At 53.4% G+C, this 22052-nt stretch overlaps 1 protein-coding gene and 1 non-coding gene across 2 annotated transcripts in view; both read left to right on the top strand.

Moving 5' to 3' along the window:
• The window catches only part of rpl17 (ribosomal protein L17), a 2156-nt gene extending 773 nt beyond the window's left edge, over window positions 1–1383 (top strand). Inside the window, exons 4-7 of the mRNA XM_034547415.1 lie at window positions 187–321; window positions 401–499; window positions 1006–1197; window positions 1307–1383. Of these exons, the coding sequence (XP_034403306.1) occupies window positions 187–321; window positions 401–499; window positions 1006–1197; window positions 1307–1354 (474 nt within the window). The 3' untranslated portion in view covers window positions 1355–1383. The remainder of the gene's footprint in view (window positions 1–186; window positions 322–400; window positions 500–1005; window positions 1198–1306) is intronic.
• On the top strand, window positions 700–765 carry LOC117741018. Its single transcript, XR_004610670.1, has one exon. It is a non-coding gene; the product is annotated as a small nucleolar RNA SNORD58 (small nucleolar RNA).
• Window positions 1384–22052: the final 20669 nt, after the last annotated feature.

The following is a 22052-nucleotide window of genomic DNA, read 5'->3' as shown; positions in this document are numbered from 1 at the left end:
CTTTAATGCTGTTTAATGTGTTAATAATTAACGAGACGGGCAGAAGTGTTTAATAACATTAATTTAATAAGAATAAGAAGCCATCTGTTTGTGTACAGAGTTTAATCAAACCATAAAATGTTTATTCCTGCTTTGAAGTCTGTTGGCTCCGCCCCCTCACCGCCTGCGCCTTGTTTTCTCCACCAGAACACCCGTGAGACGGCCCAGGCCATCAAGGGGATGCACATCCGCAAAGCCAACAAGTACCTGCGGGACGTGATCGTGAAGCACCAGTGCGTCCCGTTCCGGCGCTACAACGGCGGCGTGGGCCGCTGCGCTCAGGTACTCGGGTTCCACCGGAGAACCACCGTGCCCGTGTTCTCCCGCAGGAGAGTCCACTAACTGTTGTTGTTGTTTACAGGCCAAGCAGTTCGGCTGGACTCAGGGTCGGTGGCCCAAGAAGAGCGCCGAGTTCCTGCTCCACATGCTGAAGAACGCCGAGAGCAACGCTGAGCTCAAGGTACCTGAACGCCTCACCAGCACATACAGGAAGTCTGTTCAGGGAGACGTTGATTTAAAACTAGTTGCATTCACTAAACATTTTACACAACTTCAATATGAAGCAATTCAACTGAAACATTCATAGTTTATACTTTGAATAAAACAAAGTTTAATTTGACGGTAAGCCCTTTATTTTTATATATGAGGCTCTGAGGTGAACTGCAGTGATGATTATTTAGGACACCTTTGATTCTCCATGAAGAGAAACTTAAAAATCTGAGCTTTGATCTTCAGAGTCTCCGTTCATGTTATTGATTAGGTCTGAACCACCTTCTTCTTCTGTGGTTTACTGGCTCCAACACACACGATACTGTGGTACTATAGTATACTGTACACAGTATCATCATAACAAGTTCATTAATTTGATCTAAAGTAATCTCGCTCTTTGAGGCTGAAACTCGTCGTCAGCCGAGTTGTATTATTTCTGGCGGTTCTCCTCCTGACTCCTGGTCTCGTGCGGTCTAGGGTCTGGACGTGGACTCGCTGGTCATCGAGCACATCCAGGTGAACAAGGCCCCGAAGATGAGGAGGCGCACGTACCGCGCTCACGGCCGCATCAACCCCTACATGAGCTCGCCCTGCCACATCGAGATGATCCTCACGGAGAAGGAGCAGATCGTCCCCAAGCCGGAGGAGGAGGTGGCCCAGAAGAAGAAGGTAGGGCGACATCATCACAGCTGTGACATCATCACAGCTGTGACATCATCACAGCTGCTTCCTGTTGTGACATCATCACCTGTTGCTTTAACATGTTTCTGCTCCTCAGGTTTCACAGAAGAAGCTGAAGAAGCAGAAGCTGATGGCCCGCGAGTAAATAATAAATACTTCAAGTTATGACCCAGATCTGTGTACTGCTTCTTTCTCTGGTACTTATACACACTGTGTACTTAAAGGTAGTACTTATACACACTTTATATGTACTCTGGTATTTATACACACTGTGTACTTAACGGTAGTACTTATACACACTTTATATGTACTCTGGTATTTATACACACTGTACTTAAAGGTAGTACTTATACACACTGTACTTAAAGGTAGTACTTATACACACTACTTAACGGTAGTACTTATATACACTGTACTTAAAGGTAGTACTTATACACACTGTACTTAAAGGTAGTACTTATACACACTACTTAAAGGTAGTACTTATACACACTGTACTTAAAGGTAGTACTTATACACACTGTACTTAAAGGTAGTACTTATACACACTACTTAACGGTAGTACTTATACACACTACTTAAAGGTAGTACTTATACACACTGTACTTAAAGATAGTACTTATACACACTACTTAAAGGTAGTACTTATACACACTGCACTTAAAGATAGTACTTATACACACTACTTAAAGGTAGTACTTATACACACTACTTAAAGGTAGTACTTATACACACTGTACTTAAAGATAGTACTTATACACACTGTGTACTTAAAGGTAGTACTTATACACACTACTTAAAGGTAGTACTTATACACACTGTACTTAAAGGTAGTACTTATACACACTACTTAAAGGTAGTACTTATACACACTGTACTTAAAGGTAGTACTTATACACACTGTGTACTTAAAGGTAGTACTTATACACACTGTACTTAAAGGTAGTACTTATACACACTGTACTTAAAGGTAGTACTTATACACATTACTTAACGGTAGTACTTATACACATTACTTAACGGTAGTACTTATACACACTGTACTTAAGGTAGTACTTATACACACTACTTAAAGGTAGTACTTATACACACTGTACTTAACGGTAGTACTTATACACATTGTACTTAAAGATAGTACTTATACACACTGTACTTAAAGGTAGTACTTATACACACTGTGTACTTAAAGATAGTACTTATACACACTGTACTTAAAGGTAGTACTTATACACACTGTACTTAAAGATAGTACTTATACACACTACTTAAAGGTAGTACTTATACACACTACTTAAAGGTAGTACTTATACACACTACTTAAAGGTAGTACTTATACACACTGTACTTAAAGATAGTACTTATACACACTGTGTACTTAAAGGTAGTACTTATACACACTACTTAAAGGTAGTACTTATACACACTGTACTTAAAGGTAGTACTTATACACACTACTTAAAGGTAGTACTTATACACACTGTACTTAAAGGTAGTACTTATACACACTGTGTACTTAAAGGTAGTACTTATACACACTACTTAAAGGTAGTACTTATACACACTGTACTTAAAGGTAGTACTTATACACACTGTACTTAAAGGTAGTACTTATACACATTACTTAACGGTAGTACTTATATACACTGTACTTAAAGATAGTACTTATACACACTGTACTTAAAGGTAGTACTTATACACACTACTTAACGGTAGTACTTATACACACTACTTAAAGCTAGTACTTATACACACTGTACTTAAAGATAGTACTTATACACACTACTTAAAGGTAGTACTTATACACACTGCACTTAAAGATAGTACTTATACACACTACTTAAAGGTAGTACTTATACACACTGTACTTAAAGGTAGTACTTATACACACTACTTAAAGGTAGTACTTATACACACTGTACTTAAAGGTAGTACTTATACACACTGTGTACTTAAAGGTAGTACTTATACACACTACTTAAAGGTAGTACTTATACACACTGTACTTAAAGGTAGTACTTATACACACTGTACTTAAAGGTAGTACTTATACACACTACTTAAAGGTAGTACTTATACACACTGCACTTAAAGGTAGTACTTATACACACTGTACTTAAAGGTAGTACTTATACACACTACTTAAAGGTAGTACTTATACACACTGTACTTAAAGGTAGTACTTATACACACTGTACTTAAAGGTAGTACTTATACACACTACTTAAAGGTAGTACTTATACACACTGTACTTAAAGGTAGTACTTATACACACTGTACTTAAAGGTAGTACTTATACACACTGTACTTAAAGGTAGTACTTATACACACTGCACTTAAAGATAGTACTTATACACACTACTTAAAGGTAGTACTTATACACACTTTATATGTACTCCGTGGTATTTATACACACTTTGTATACAGGGGGTTCTTACACACACTTTGTGTACTTAAAGGTAGTATTTATACACACTTTATATGTACTCAGTGGTATTTATACACACTGTACGGGGGGGGTTCTTACACATGCTATGTGTACTATGGGGTATTTATACACACTGGTATTTATACACACTGTACTATGTGGTATTTATACACACTATGTACTATGTGGTATTTATACACACTATGTACTATGGGGTATTTATACACACTATGTACTATGTGGTATTTATACACACTATGTACTATGTGGTATTTATACACACTATGTACTATGTGGTATTTATACACACTATGGTATTTATACACACTATGTGGTATTTATACACACTATGTGGTATTTATACACACTATGGTATTTATACACACTATGGTATTTATACACACTATGTGGTATTTATACACACTATGGTATTTATACACACTATGTGGTATTTATACACACTATGTACTATGTGGTATTTATACACACTACTATGTGGTATTTATACACACTATGTACTATGTGGTATTTATACACACTATGTGGTATTTATACACACTATGGTATTTATACACACTATGGTATTTATACACACTGTGGTATTTATACACACTATGTACTATGGGGTATTTATACACACTATGTACTATGTGGTATTTATACACACTATGTACTATGTGGTATTTATACACCATGTCCACATCCTCCTCCTCCTCCATGTCCACATCCTCCTCCTCCTCCATGTCCACATCCTCCTCCTCCTCCATGTCCACATCCTCCTCCACCATGTCCACATCCTCCTCCTCCTCCATGTCCACATCCTCCTCCACCATGTCCACATCCTCCTCCTCCTCCATGTCCACATCCTCCTCCACCATGTCCACATCCTCCTCCACCATGTCCACATCCTCCTCCACCATGTCCACATCCTCCTCCACCATGTCCACATCCTCCTCCTCCACCATGTCCACATCCTCCTCCTCCATGTCCACATCCTCCTCCTCCACCATGTCCACATCCTCCTCCTCCATGTCCACATCCTCCTCCTCCACCATGTCCACATCCTCCTCCACCATGTCCACATCCTCCTCCTCCACCATGTCCACATCCTCCTCCTCCATGTCCACATCCTCCTCCACCATGTCCACATCCTCCTCCTCCACCATGTCCACATCCTCCTCCTCCATGTCCACATCCTCCTCCTCCATGTCCACATCCTCCTCCACCATGTCCACATCCTCCTCCTCCACCATGTCCACATCCTCCTCCTCCACCATGTCCACATCCTCCTCCACCATGTCCACATCCTCCTCCTCCATGTCCACATCCTCCTTCACCATGTCCACCTCCTCCTCCACCATGTCCACATCCTCCTCCTCCTCCATGTCCACATCCTCCTCCTCCATGTCCACATCCTCCTCCACCATGTCCACATCCTCCTCCTCCACCATGTCCACATCCTCCTCCTCCATGTCCACATCCTCCTCCTCCTCCATGTCCACATCCTCCTCCACCATGTCCATGTCCTCCTCCACCATGTCCACATCCTCCTCCTCCTCCATGTCCACATCCTCCTCCACCATGTCCACATCCTCCTCCTCCATGTCCACATCCTCCTCCACCATGTCCACATCCTCCTCCTCCTCCATGTCCACATCCTCCTCCACCATGTCCACATCCTCCTCCACCATGTCCACATCCTCCTCCTCCACCATGTCCACATCCTCCTCCTCCATGTCCACATCCTCCTCCTCCACCATGTCCACATCCTCCTCCTCCATGTCCACATCCTCCTCCTCCATGTCCACATCCTCCTCCACCATGTCCACATCCTCCTCCTCCACCATGTCCACATCCTCCTCCTCCATGTCCACATCCTCCTCCTCCATGTCCACATCCTCCTCCACCATGTCCACATCCTCCTCCTCCACCATGTCCACATCCTCCTCCTCCACCATGTCCACATCCTCCTCCACCATGTCCACATCCTCCTCCTCCATGTCCACATCCTCCTCCACCAAGTCCACCTCCTCCTCCACCATGTCCACATCCTCCTCCTCCTCCATGTCCACATCCTCCTCCTCCATGTCCACATCCTCCTCCTCCATGTCCACATCCTCCTCCTCCATGTCCACATCCTCCTCCACCATGTCCACATCCTCCTCCTCCACCATGTCCACATCCTCCTCCTCCATGTCCACATCCTCCTCCTCCATGTCCACATCCTCCTCCTCCATGTCCACATCCTCCTCCTCCACCATGTCCACATCCTCCTCCTCCATGTCCACATCCTCCTCCTCCACCATGTCCACATCCTCCTCCACCATGTCCACATCCTCCTCCTCCACCATGTCCACATCCTCCTCCTCCATGTCCACATCCTCCTCCACCATGTCCACATCCTCCTCCTCCACCATGTCCACATCCTCCTCCTCCATGTCCACATCCTCCTCCTCCATGTCCACATCCTCCTCCACCATGTCCACATCCTCCTCCTCCACCATGTCCACATCCTCCTCCTCCACCATGTCCACATCCTCCTCCACCATGTCCACATCCTCCTCCTCCATGTCCACATCCTCCTTCACCATGTCCACCTCCTCCTCCACCATGTCCACATCCTCCTCCTCCTCCATGTCCACATCCTCCTCCTCCATGTCCACATCCTCCTCCACCATGTCCACATCCTCCTCCTCCACCATGTCCACATCCTCCTCCTCCATGTCCACATCCTCCTCCTCCTCCATGTCCACATCCTCCTCCACCATGTCCATGTCCTCCTCCACCATGTCCACATCCTCCTCCTCCTCCATGTCCACATCCTCCTCCACCATGTCCACATCCTCCTCCTCCATGTCCACATCCTCCTCCACCATGTCCACATCCTCCTCCTCCTCCATGTCCACATCCTCCTCCACCATGTCCACATCCTCCTCCACCATGTCCACATCCTCCTCCTCCACCATGTCCACATCCTCCTCCTCCATGTCCACATCCTCCTCCTCCACCATGTCCACATCCTCCTCCTCCATGTCCACATCCTCCTCCTCCATGTCCACATCCTCCTCCACCATGTCCACATCCTCCTCCTCCACCATGTCCACATCCTCCTCCTCCATGTCCACATCCTCCTCCTCCATGTCCACATCCTCCTCCACCATGTCCACATCCTCCTCCTCCACCATGTCCACATCCTCCTCCTCCACCATGTCCACATCCTCCTCCACCATGTCCACATCCTCCTCCTCCATGTCCACATCCTCCTTCACCATGTCCACCTCCTCCTCCACCATGTCCACATCCTCCTCCTCCTCCATGTCCACATCCTCCTCCTCCATGTCCACATCCTCCTCCACCATGTCCACATCCTCCTCCTCCACCATGTCCACATCCTCCTCCTCCATGTCCACATCCTCCTCCTCCATGTCCACATCCTCCTCCACCATGTCCATGTCCTCCTCCACCATGTCCACATCCTCCTCCTCCTCCATGTCCACATCCTCCTCCACCATGTCCACATCCTCCTCCTCCATGTCCACATCCTCCTCCACCATGTCCACATCCTCCTCCACCATGTCCACATCCTCCTCCACCATGTCCACATCCTCCTCCTCCACCATGTCCACATCCTCCTCCTCCATGTCCACATCCTCCTCCTCCACCATGTCCACATCCTCCTCCTCCATGTCCACATCCTCCTCCTCCATGTCCACATCCTCCTCCACCATGTCCACATCCTCCTCCTCCACCATGTCCACATCCTCCTCCTCCATGTCCACATCCTCCTCCTCCATGTCCACATCCTCCTCCACCATGTCCACATCCTCCTCCTCCACCATGTCCACATCCTCCTCCTCCACCATGTCCACATCCTCCTCCACCATGTCCACATCCTCCTCCTCCATGTCCACATCCTCCTTCACCATGTCCACATCCTCCTCCACCATGTCCACATCCTCCTCCACCATGTCCACATCCTCCTCCTCCACCATGTCCACATCCTCCTCCTCCATGTCCACATCCTCCTCCTCCACCATGTCCACATCCTCCTCCTCCATGTCCACATCCTCCTCCTCCATGTCCACATCCTCCTCCACCATGTCCACATCCTCCTCCTCCACCATGTCCACATCCTCCTCCTCCATGTCCACATCCTCCTCCTCCATGTCCACATCCTCCTCCTCCATGTCCACATCCTCCTCCACCATGTCCACATCCTCCTCCTCCTCCATGTCCACATCCTCCTCCTCCATGTCCACATCCTCCTCCACCATGTCCACATCCTCCTCCTCCACCATGTCCACATCCTCCTCCTCCATGTCCACATCCTCCTCCTCCATGTCCACATCCTCCTCCACCATGTCCATGTCCTCCTCCACCATGTCCACATCCTCCTCCTCCTCCATGTCCACATCCTCCTCCACCATGTCCACATCCTCCTCCTCCATGTCCACATCCTCCTCCACCATGTCCACATCCTCCTCCACCATGTCCACATCCTCCTCCACCATGTCCACATCCTCCTCCTCCACCATGTCCACATCCTCCTCCTCCATGTCCACATCCTCCTCCTCCATGTCCACATCCTCCTCCACCATGTCCACATCCTCCTCCTCCACCATGTCCACATCCTCCTCCTCCATGTCCACATCCTCCTTCACCATGTCCACATCCTCCTCCTCCATGTCCACATCCTCCTCCTCCACCATGTCCACATCCTCCTTCACCATGTCCACATCCTCCTCCTCCATGTCCACATCATCCTTCTCCACCATGTCCACATCCTCCTCCACCATGTCCACATCCTCCTCCTCCATGTCCACATCCTCCTCCACCATGTCCACATCCTCCTCCTCCATGTCCACATCCTCCTCCTCCTCCATGTCCACATCCTCCTCCACCATGTCCACATCCTCCTCCTCCTCCATGTCCACATCCTCCTCCTCCATGTCCACATCCTCCTCCACCATGTCCACATCCTCCTCCTCCACCATGTCCACATCCTCCTCCTCCATGTCCACATCCTCCTTCACCATGTCCACATCCTCCTCCTCCATGTCCACATCCTCCTTCACCATGTCCACATCCTCCTCCTCCATGTCCACATCCTCCTCCTCCATGTCCACATCCTCCTCCACCATGTCCACATCCTCCTCCTCCATGTCCACATCCTCCTCCTCCATGTCCACATCCTCCTTCACCATGTCCACATCCTCCTCCACCATGTCCACATCCTCCTCCTCCATGTCCACATCCTCCTTCACCATGTCCACATCCTCCTCCTCCATGTCCACATCCTCCTCCTCCATGTCCACATCCTCCTTCACCATGTCCACATCCTCCTCCACCATGTCCACATCCTCCTCCTCCATGTCCACATCCTCCTTCACCATGTCCACATCCTCCTCCTCCATGTCCACATCCTCCTTCACCATGTCCACCTCCTCCTCCTCCATGTCCACATCCTCCTTCACCATGTCCACATCCTCCTCCTCCATGTCCACATCCTCCTCCTCCTCCATGTCCACATCCTCCTCCACCATGTCCACATCCTCCTCCTCCACCATGTCCACATCCTCCTCCTCCATGTCCACATCCTCCTCCTCCATGTCCACATCCTCCTCCTCCACCATGTCCACATCCTCCTCCACCATGTCCACGTCCTCCTCCTCCATGTCCACATCCTCCTTCACCATGTCCACCTCCTCCTCCACCATGTCCACATCCTCCTCCTCCATGTCCACATCCTCCTCCTCCATGTCCACATCCTCCTCCTCCATGTCCACATCCTCCTTCACCATGTCCACCTCCTCCTCCACCATGTCCACATCCTCCTCCTCCATGTCCACATCCTCCTCCTCCATGTCCACATCCTCCTCCTCCATGTCCACATCCTCCTCCACCATGTCCACATCCTCCTCCTCCACCATGTCCACATCCTCCTCCACCATGTCCACATCCTCCTCCTCCATGTCCACATCCTCCTCCACCATGTCCACATCCTCCTCCTCCTCCATGTCCACGTCCTCCTCCTCCATGTCCACATCCTCCTCCTCCATGTCCACATCCTCCTTCACCATGTCCACCTCCTCCTCCACCATGTCCACATCCTCCTCTTCCATGTCCAAATCCTCCTCCTCCTCCATGTCCACATCCTCCTCCACCATGTCCACATCCTCCTCCTCCTCCATGTCCACATCCTCCTCCTCCATGTCCACATCCTCCTCCTCCATGTCCACATCCTCCTCCTCCATGTCCACATCCTCCTCCTCCATGTCCACGTCCTCCTCCTCCACCATGTCCACATCCTCCTCCTCCTCCATGTCCACATCCTCCTCCTCCTCCATGTCCACATCCTCCTCCTCCTCCATGTCCACATCCTCCTCCACCATGTCCACATCCTCCTCCTCCATGTCCACATCCTCCTCCACCATGTCCACATCCTCCTCCACCATGTCCACATCCTCCTCCACCATGTCCACATCCTCCTCCTCCACCATGTCCACATCCTCCTCCTCCATGTCCACATCCTCCTCCTCCACCATGTCCACATCCTCCTCCTCCATGTCCACATCCTCCTCCTCCATGTCCACATCCTCCTCCACCATGTCCACATCCTCCTCCTCCACCATGTCCACATCCTCCTCCTCCATGTCCACATCCTCCTCCTCCATGTCCACATCCTCCTCCACCATGTCCACATCCTCCTCCTCCACCATGTCCACATCCTCCTTCACCATGTCCACATCCTCCTCCTCCATGTCCACATCCTCCTCCTCCATGTCCACATCCTCCTTCACCATGTCCACATCCTCCTCCACCATGTCCACATCCTCCTCCTCCATGTCCACATCCTCCTCCACCATGTCCACATCCTCCTCCTCCTCCATGTCCACGTCCTCCTCCTCCATGTCCACATCCTCCTCCTCCATGTCCACATCCTCCTTCACCATGTCCACCTCCTCCTCCACCATGTCCACATCCTCCTCTTCCATGTCCAAATCCTCCTCCTCCTCCATGTCCACATCCTCCTCCACCATGTCCACATCCTCCTCCTCCTCCATGTCCACATCCTCCTCCTCCATGTCCACATCCTCCTCCTCCATGTCCACATCCTCCTCCTCCATGTCCACATCCTCCTCCTCCATGTCCACGTCCTCCTCCTCCACCATGTCCACATCCTCCTCCTCCTCCATGTCCACATCCTCCTCCTCCTCCATGTCCACATCCTCCTCCTCCTCCATGTCCACATCCTCCTCCACCATGTCCACATCCTCCTCCTCCATGTCCACATCCTCCTCCACCATGTCCACATCCTCCTCCACCATGTCCACATCCTCCTCCACCATGTCCACATCCTCCTCCTCCACCATGTCCACATCCTCCTCCTCCATGTCCACATCCTCCTCCTCCACCATGTCCACATCCTCCTTCACCATGTCCACATCCTCCTCCTCCATGTCCACATCCTCCTTCACCATGTCCACCTCCTCCTCCTCCATGTCCACATCCTCCTTCACCATGTCCACATCCTCCTCCTCCATGTCCACATCCTCCTCCTCCTCCATGTCCACATCCTCCTCCACCATGTCCACATCCTCCTCCTCCACCATGTCCACATCCTCCTCCTCCATGTCCACATCCTCCTCCTCCATGTCCACATCCTCCTCCTCCACCATGTCCACATCCTCCTCCACCATGTCCACGTCCTCCTCCTCCATGTCCACATCCTCCTTCACCATGTCCACCTCCTCCTCCTCCATGTCCACATCCTCCTCCACCATGTCAACATCCTCCTCCTCCATGTCCACATCCTCCTCCTCCATGTCCACATCCTCCTCCACCATGTCAACATCCTCCTCCTCCATGTCCACATCCTCCTCCTCCATGTCCACATCCTCCTCCTCCATGTCCACATCCTCCTCCTCCATGTCAACATCCTCCTCCTCCATGTCCACATCCTCCTCCTCCATGTCCACATCCTCCTCCTCCATGTCCACATCCACATCCTCCTCCTCCTCCATGTCCACATCCACATCCTCCTCCTCCATGTCCACATCCACCTCCTCCATGTCCACATCCTCCTCCACCATGTCCACATCCACATCCTCCTCCTCCATGTCCACATCCACCTCCTCCTCCATGTCCATGTCCTCCTCCTCCATGTCCACATCCTCCTCCACCATGTCCACATCCTCCTCCTCCATGTCCACATCCTCCTCCTCCACCATGTCCACCTCCTCCTCCTCCATGTCCACATCCTCCTCCTCCATGTCCACATCCTCCTCCTCCTCCATGTCCACCTCCTCCTCCTCCATGTCCACATCCTCCTCCTCCATGTCCACATCCTCCTCCTCCATGTCCACATCATCCTTCTCCACCATGTCCACATCCTCCTTCTCCACCATGTCCACATCCTCCTCCTCCTCCATGTCCACCTCCTCCTCCTCCATGTCCACCTCCTCATCCTCCATGTCCACCTCCTCCTCCTCCATGTCCACCTCCTCATCCTCCATGTCCACATCCTCCTCCTCCATGTCTACATCCTCCTCCTCCATGTCCACATCCTCCTCCTCCATGTCCACATCCTCCTCCTCCTCCTCCATGTCCACATCCTCCTCCTCCTCCATGTCCATGTCCTCCTCCACCATGTCCACATCCTCCTCCTCCTCCATGTCCACATCCTCCTCCTCCATGTCCACATCCTCCTCCTCCACCATGTCCACATCCTCCTCCTCCATGTCCACATCCTCCTCCTCCATGTCCATGTCCTCCTCCACCATGTCCACCTCCTCCTCCTCCATGTCCACATCCTCCTCCTCCTCCATGTCCACATTCTCCTCCTCCACCATGTCCACATCCTCCTCCTCCACCATGTCCACATCCTCCTCCTCCATGTCCACATCCTCCTCCTCCATGTCCACATCCTCCTCCTCCATGTCCACATCCTCCTCCTCCACCATGTCCACATCCTCCTCCTCCTCCATGTCCACCTCCTCCTCCTCCATGTCCACATCCTCCTCCTCCTCCATGTCCACATCCTCCTCCTCCTCCATGTCCACATCCTCCTCCTCCATGTCCACATCCTCCTCCTCCACCATGTCCACATCCTCCTCCTCCTCCATGTCCACCTCCTCCTCCTCCATGTCCACATCCTCCTCCTCCTCCATGTCCACATCCTCCTCCTCCTCCATGTCCACATCCTCCTCCTCCATGTCCACATCCTCCTCCTCCATGTCCATGTCCTCCTCCACCATGTCCACCTCCTCCTCCTCCATGTCCACATCCTCCTCCTCCTCCATGTCCACATCCTCCTCCACCATGTCCACATCCTCCTCCTCCTCCATGTCCACCTCCTCCATGTCCACATCCTCCTCCACCATGTCCACATCCTCCTCCTCCACCATGTCCACATCCTCCTCCTCCTCCATGTCCACCTCCTCCATGTCCACATCCTCCTCCACCATGTCCACATCCTTCTCCTCCTCCATGTCCACCTCCTCCATGTCCACATCCTCCTCCACCACCATGTCCACATCCTCCTCCACCATGTCCACATCCTTCTCCTCCTCCATGTCCACCTCCTCCATGTCCACATCCTCCTCCACCACCATGTCCACATCCTCCTCCACCATGTCCACATCCTCCTCCTCCACCATGTCCACATCCTCCATGTCCACCTCCTCCTCCACCACCATGTCCACATCCTCCTCCTCCATGTCCACATCCTCCTCCACCATGTCCACATCCTCCTCCTCCTCCATGTCCACCTCCTCCATGTCCACATCCTCCTCCACCATGTCCACATCCTCCTCCTCCACCATGTCCACATCCTCCTCCACCATGTCCACATCCTCCTCCTCCACCATGTCCACATCCTCCTCCACCATGTCCACATCCTCCTCCACCATGTCCACATCCTCCTCCTCCTCCATGTCCACATCCTCCACCACCATGTCCACATCCTCCTCCACCATGTCCACATCCTCCTCCTCCTCCATGTCCACATCCTCCTCCACCACCATGTCCACATCCTCCTCCTCCACCATGTCCACATCCTCCTCCACCATGTCCACATCCTCCTCCTCCTCCATGTCCACCTCCTCCATGTCCACATCCTCCTCCACCATGTCCACATCCTCCTCCTCCTCCATGTCCATGTCCTCCTCCTCCTCCATGTCCACATCCACATCCTCCTCCTCCATGTCCACATCCACCTCCTCCTCCATGTCCACATCCTCCTCCTCCATGTCCATGTCCTCCTCCTCCATGTCCACATCCTCCTCCTCCATGTCCACATCCTCCTCCTCCACCATGTCCACCTCCTCCTCCTCCATGTCCACATCCTCCTCCTCCATGTCCACATCCTCCTCCTCCTCCATGTCCACCTCCTCCTCCTCCATGTCCACATCCTCCTCCTCCATGTCCACATCCTCCTCCACCATGTCCACATCCTCCTCCACCATGTCCACATCCTCCTCCTCCATGTCCACATCCTCCTCCTCCATGTCCACATCGTCCTCCTCCACCATGTCCACCTCCTCCTCCTCCATGTCCACCTCCTCCTCCTCCATGTCCACATCATCCTTCTCCACCATGTCCACATCCTCCTTCTCCACCATGTCCACATCCTCCTCCTCCTCCATGTCCACCTCCTCCTCCTCCATGTCCATGTCCACATCCTCCTCCTCCATGTTCACCTCCTCCTCCTCCATGTCCATCTCCTCCTCCACCATGTCCACCTCCTCCTCCTCCATGTCCACATCCTCCTCCTCCTCCATGTCCACATCCTCCTCCTCCACCATGTCCACATCCTCCTCCTCCATGTCCACATCCTCCTCCTCCATGTCCACATCCTCCTCCTCCTCCATGTCCACATCCTCCTCCTCCATGTCCACATCCTCCTCCTCCACCATGTCCACCTCCTCCTCCTCCATGTCCACATCCTCCTCCTCCATGTCCACATCCTCCTCCTCCTCCATGTCCACATCCTCCTCCTCCATGTCCATGTCCTCCTCCACCATGTCCACCTCCTCCTCCTCCTCCATGTCCACATCCTCCTCCTCCATGTCCATGTCCTCCTCCTCCATGTCCACATCCTCCTCCTCCATGTCCACATCCTCCTCCTCCATGTCCACATCCTCCTTCTCCACCATGTCCACATCCTCCTCCTCCATGTCCACATCCTCCTCCTCCATGTCCATGTCCTCCTCCACCATGTCCACCTCCTCCTCCTCCTCCTCCATGTCCATGTCCTCCTCCACCATGTCCACATCCTCCTCCTTCACCATGTCCACATCCTCCTCCTCCTCCATGTCCATATCCTCCTCCTCCACCATGTCCACATCCTCCTCCACCATGTCCACATCCTCCTCCACCATGTCCACATCCTCCTCCACCATGTCCACATCCTCCTCCACCATGTCCACATCCTCCTCCACCATGTCCACATCCTCCTCCTCCACCATGTCCACATCCTCCTCCTCCATGTCCACATCCTCCTCCTCCACCATGTCCACATCCTCCTCCTCCATGTCCACATCCTCCTCCTCCACCATGTCCACATCCTCCTCCACCATGTCCACATCCTCCTCCTCCATGTCCACATCCTCCTCCACCATGTCCACATCCTCCTCCACCATGTCCACATCCTCCTCCTCCACCATGTCCACATCCTCCTCCTCCATGTCCACATCCTCCTCCTCCATGTCCACATCCTCCTCCACCATGTCCACATCCTCCTCCTCCACCATGTCCACATCCTCCTCCTCCACCATGTCCACATCCTCCTCCACCATGTCCACATCCTCCTCCTCCATGTCCACATCCTCCTTCACCATGTCCACCTCCTCCTCCACCAAGTCCACATCCTCCTCCTCCTCCATGTCCACATCCTCCTCCTCCATGTCCACATCCTCCTCCACCATGTCCACATCCTCCTCCTCCACCATGTCCACATCCTCCTCCTCCACCATGTCCACATCCTCCTCCACCATGTCCACATCCTCCTCCTCCATGTCCACATCCTCCTTCACCATGTCCACCTCCTCCTCCACCAAGTCCACATCCTCCTCCTCCTCCATGTCCACATCCTCCTCCTCCATGTCCACATCCTCCTCCTCCATGTCCACATCCTCCTCCTCCTCCATGTCCACATCCTCCTCCACCATGTCCATGTCCTCCTCCACCATGTCCACATCCTCCTCCTCCTCCATGTCCACATCCTCCTCCACCATGTCCACATCCTCCTCCTCCATGTCCACATCCTCCTCCACCATGTCCACATCCTCCTCCACCATGTCCACATCCTCCTCCTCCACCATGTCCACATCCTCCTCCTCCATGTCCACATCCTCCTCCTCCACCATGTCCACATCCTCCTCCTCCATGTCCACATCCTCCTCCTCCATGTCCACATCCTCCTCCACCATGTCCACATCCTCCTCCTCCACCATGTCCACATCCTCCTCCTCCATGTCCACATCCTCCTCCTCCATGTCCACATCCTCCTCCACCATGTCCACATCCTCCTCCTCCACCATGTCCACATCCTCCTCCTCCACCATGTCCACATCCTCCTCCACCATGTCCACATCCTCCTCCTCCATGTCCACATCCTCCTTCACCATGTCCACCTCCTCCTCCACCATGTCCACATCCTCCTCCTCCTCCATGTCCACATCCTCCTCCTCCATGTCCACATCCTCCTCCACCATGTCCACATCCTCCTCCTCCACCATGTCCACATCCTCCTCCTCCATGTCCACATCCTCCTCCTCCATGTCCACATCCTCCTCCACCATGTCCATGTCCTCCTCCACCATGTCCACATCCTCCTCCTCCTCCATGTCCACATCCTCCTCCACCATGTCCACATCCTCCTCCTCCATGTCCACATCCTCCTCCACCATGTCCACATCCTCCTCCACCATGTCCACATCCTCCTCCACCATGTCCACATCCTCCTCCTCCACCATGTCCACATCCTCCTCCTCCATGTCCACATCCTCCTCCTCCACCATGTCCACATCCTCCTCCTCCATGTCCACATCCTCCTCCTCCATGTCCACATCCTCCTCCACCATGTCCACATCCTCCTCCTCCACCATGTCCACATCCTCCTCCTCCATGTCCACATCCTCCTCCTCCATGTCCACATCCTCCTCCACCATGTCCACATCCTCCTCCTCCATGTCCACATCCTCCTTCACCATGTCCACCTCCTCCTCCACCATGTCCACATCCTCCTCCTCCTCCATGTCCACATCCTCCTCCTCCATGTCCACATCCTCCTCCACCATGTCCACATCCTCCTCCTCCACCATGTCCACATCCTCCTCCTCCTCCATGTCCACATCCTCCTCCTCCATGTCCACATCCTCCTTCACCATGTCCACCTCCTCCTCCACCATGTCCACATCCTCCTCCTCCTCCATGTCCACATCCTCCTCCACCATGTCCACATCCTCCTCCACCACCATGTCCACCTCCTCCTCCTCCATGTCCACATCCTCCTCCTCCACCATGTCCACATCCTCCTCCACCATGTCCACATCCTCCTCCTCCTCCATGTCCACATCCTCCTCCACCATGTCCACATCCTCCTCCACCATGTCCACATCCTCCTCCACCATGTCCACATCCTCCTCCTCCATGTCCACATCCTCCTTCACCATGTCCACATCCTCCTCCTCCTCCATGTCCACATCCTCCTCCACCAAGTCCACATCCTCCTCCTCCATGTCCACATCCTCCTCTTCCATGTCCACATCCTCCTCCTCCATGTCCACATCCTCCTTCACCATGTCCACATCCTCCTCCTCCATGTCCACATCCTCCTCCTCCACCATGTCCACATCCTCCTTCACCATGTCCACATCCTCCTCCTCCATGTCCACATCATCCTTCTCCACCATGTCCACATCCTCCTCCACCATGTCCACATCCTCCTCCTCCATGTCCACATCCTCCTCCACCATGTCCACATCCTCCTCCTCCATGTCCACATCCTCCTTCACCATGTCCACATCCTCCTCCTCCATGTCCACATCCTCCTTCACCATGTCCACATCCTCCTCCTCCATGTCCACATCCTCCTCCTCCATGTCCACATCCTCCTCCACCATGTCCACATCCTCCTCCTCCATGTCCACATCCTCCTCCTCCATGTCCACATCCTCCTTCACCATGTCCACATCCTCCTCCACCATGTCCACATCCTCCTCCTCCATGTCCACATCCTCCTTCACCATGTCCACATCCTCCTCCTCCATGTCCACATCCTCCTCCTCCATGTCCACATCCTCCTTCACCATGTCCACATCCTCCTCCACCATGTCCACATCCTCCTCCTCCATGTCCACATCCTCCTTCACCATGTCCACATCCTCCTCCTCCATGTCCACATCCTCCTTCACCATGTCCACCTCCTCCTCCTCCATGTCCACATCCTCCTTCACCATGTCCACATCCTCCTCCTCCATGTCCACATCCTCCTCCTCCTCCATGTCCACATCCTCCTTCACCATGTCCACATCCTCCTCCTCCATGTCCACATCCTCCTCCTCCTCCATGTCCACATCCTCCTCCTCCATGTCCACATCCTCCTCCTCCTCCATGTCCACATCCTCCTTCACCATGTCCACATCCTCCTCCTCCATGTCCACATCCTCCTCCTCCTCCATGTCCACATCCTCCTCCACCATGTCCACATCCTCCTCCTCCACCATGTCCACATCCTCCTCCTCCATGTCCACATCCTCCTCCTCCATGTCCACATCCTCCTCCTCCACCATGTCCACATCCTCCTCCACCATGTCCACATCCTCCTCCTCCATGTCCACATCCTCCTCCACCATGTCCACATCCTCCTCCTCCTCCATGTCCACGTCCTCCTCCTCCATGTCCACATCCTCCTCCTCCATGTCCACATCCTCCTTCACCATGTCCACCTCCTCCTCCACCATGTCCACATCCTCCTCTTCCATGTCCAAATCCTCCTCCTCCTCCATGTCCACATCCTCCTCCACCATGTCCACATCCTCCTCCTCCTCCATGTCCACATCCTCCTCCTCCATGTCCACATCCTCCTCCTCCATGTCCACATCCTCCTCCTCCATGTCCACATCCTCCTCCTCCATGTCCACGTCCTCCTCCTCCACCATGTCCACATCCTCCTCCTCCTCCATGTCCACATCCTCCTCCTCCTCCATGTCCACATCCTCCTCCTCCACCATGTCCACATCCTCCTCCTCCATGTCCACATCCTCCTCCACCATGTCAACATCCTCCTCCTCCATGTCCACATCCTCCTCCTCCTCCATGTCCACATCCTCCTCCTCCATGTCCACATCCTCCTCCACCATGTCAACATCCTCCTCCTCCATGTCCACATCCTCCTCCTCCATGTCCACATCCTCCTCCACCATGTCAACATCCTCCTCCTCCATGTCCACATCCTCCTCCTCCATGTCCACATCCTCCTCCTCCATGTCCACATCCTCCTCCTCCATGTCAACATCCTCCTCCTCCATGTCCATGTCCTCCTCCTCCTCCATGTCCACATCCACATCCTCCTCCTCCTCCATGTCCACATCCACATCCTCCTCCTCCATGTCCACATCCACCTCCTCCATGTCCACATCCTCCTCCACCATGTCCACATCCACATCCTCCTCCTCCATGTCCACATCCACCTCCTCCTCCATGTCCATGTCCTCCTCCTCCATGTCCACATCCTCCTCCACCATGTCCACATCCTCCTCCTCCATGTCCACATCCTCCTCCTCCACCATGTCCACCTCCTCCTCCTCCATGTCCACATCCTCCTCCTCCATGTCCACATCCTCCTCCTCCTCCATGTCCACCTCCTCCTCCTCCATGTCCACATCCTCCTCCTCCATGTCCACATCCTCCTCCTCCATGTCCACATCATCCTTCTCCACCATGTCCACATCCTCCTTCTCCACCATGTCCACATCCTCCTCCTCCTCCATGTCCACCTCCTCCTCCTCCATGTCCACCTCCTCATCCTCCATGTCCACCTCCTCCTCCTCCATGTCCACCTCCTCATCCTCCATGTCCACATCCTCCTCCTCCATGTCTACATCCTCCTCCTCCATGTCCACATCCTCCTCCTCCATGTCCACATCCTCCTCCTCCTCCTCCATGTCCACATCCTCCTCCTCCTCCATGTCCATGTCCTCCTCCACCATGTCCACATCCTCCTCCTCCTCCATGTCCACATCCTCCTCCTCCATGTCCACATCCTCCTTCTCCACCATGTCCACATCCTCCTCCTCCATGTCCACATCCTCCTCCTCCATGTCCATGTCCTCCTCCACCATGTCCACCTCCTCCTCCTCCATGTCCACATCCTCCTCCTCCTCCATGTCCACATTCTCCTCCTCCACCATGTCCACATCCTCCTCCTCCACCATGTCCACATCCTCCTCCTCCATGTCCACATCCTCCTCCTCCATGTCCACATCCTCCTCCTCCATGTCCACATCCTCCTCCTCCACCATGTCCACATCCTCCTCCTCCTCCATGTCCACCTCCTCCTCCTCCATGTCCACATCCTCCTCCTCCTCCATGTCCACATCCTCCTCCTCCTCCATGTCCACATCCTCCTCCTCCATGTCCACATCCTCCTCCTCCACCATGTCCACATCCTCCTCCTCCTCCATGTCCACCTCCTCCTCCTCCATGTCCACATCCTCCTCCTCCTCCATGTCCACATCCTCCTCCTCCTCCATGTCCACATCCTCCTCCTCCATGTCCACATCCTCCTCCTCCATGTCCATGTCCTCCTCCACCATGTCCACCTCCTCCTCCTCCATGTCCACATCCTCCTCCTCCTCCATGTCCACATCCTCCTCCACCATGTCCACATCCTCCTCCTCCTCCATGTCCACCTCCTCCATGTCCACATCCTCCTCCACCATGTCCACATCCTCCTCCTCCACCATGTCCACATCCTCCTCCTCCTCCATGTCCACCTCCTCCATGTCCACATCCTCCTCCACCATGTCCACATCCTTCTCCTCCTCCATGTCCACCTCCTCCATGTCCACATCCTCCTCCACCACCATGTCCACATCCTCCTCCACCATGTCCACATCCTTCTCCTCCTCCATGTCCACCTCCTCCATGTCCACATCCTCCTCCACCACCATGTCCACATCCTCCTCCACCATGTCCACATCCTCCTCCTCCACCATGTCCACATCCTCCATGTCCACCTCCTCCTCCACCACCATGTCCACATCCTCCTCCTCCATGTCCACATCCTCCTCCACCATGTCCACATCCTCCTCCTCCTCCATGTCCACCTCCTCCATGTCCACATCCTCCTCCACCATGTCCACATCCTCCTCCACCATGTCCACATCCTCCTCCTCCTCCATGTCCACATCCTCCACCACCATGTCCACATCCTCCTCCACCATGTCCACATCCTCCTCCTCCTCCATGTCCACATCCTCCTCCACCACCATGTCCACATCCTCCTCCTCCACCATGTCCACATCCTCCTCCACCATGTCCACATCCTCCTCCTCCTCCATGTCCACCTCCTCCATGTCCACATCCTCCTCCACCATGTCCACATCCTCCTCCTCCTCCATGTCCATGTCCTCCTCCTCCTCCATGTCCACATCCACATCCTCCTCCTCCATGTCCACATCCACCTCCTCCTCCATGTCCACATCCTCCTCCTCCATGTCCATGTCCTCCTCCTCCATGTCCACATCCTCCTCCTCCATGTCCACATCCTCCTCCTCCACCATGTCCACCTCCTCCTCCTCCATGTCCACATCCTCCTCCTCCATGTCCACATCCTCCTCCTCCTCCATGTCCACCTCCTCCTCCTCCATGTCCACATCCTCCTCCTCCATGTCCACATCCTCCTCCACCATGTCCACATCCTCCTCCTCCATGTCCACATCCTCCTCCTCCATGTCCACATCGTCCTCCTCCACCATGTCCACCTCCTCCTCCTCCATGTCCACCTCCTCCTCCTCCATGTCCACATCATCCTTCTCCACCATGTCCACATCCTCCTTCTCCACCATGTCCACATCCTCCTCCTCCTCCATGTCCACCTCCTCCTCCTCCATGTCCATGTCCACATCCTCCTCCTCCATGTCCACCTCCTCCTCCTCCATGTCCATCTCCTCCTCCACCATGTCCACCTCCTCCTCCTCCATGTCCACATCCTCCTCCTCCTCCATGTCCACATCCTCCTCCTCCACCATGTCCACATCCTCCTCCTCCATGTCCACATCCTCCTCCTCCATGTCCACATCCTCCTCCTCCTCCTCCATGTCCACATCCTCCTCCTCCTCCATGTCCACATCCTCCTCCTCCATGTCCACATCCTCCTCCTCCACCATGTCCACCTCCTCCTCCTCCATGT

The sequence above is a fragment of the Cyclopterus lumpus genome, chromosome 12, assembly GCF_009769545.1.
Source record: "Cyclopterus lumpus isolate fCycLum1 chromosome 12, fCycLum1.pri, whole genome shotgun sequence".
Lineage (NCBI taxonomy): Eukaryota > Metazoa > Chordata > Actinopteri > Perciformes > Cyclopteridae > Cyclopterus > Cyclopterus lumpus.
This window is presented reverse-complemented; position numbering and strand designations above follow the sequence as displayed.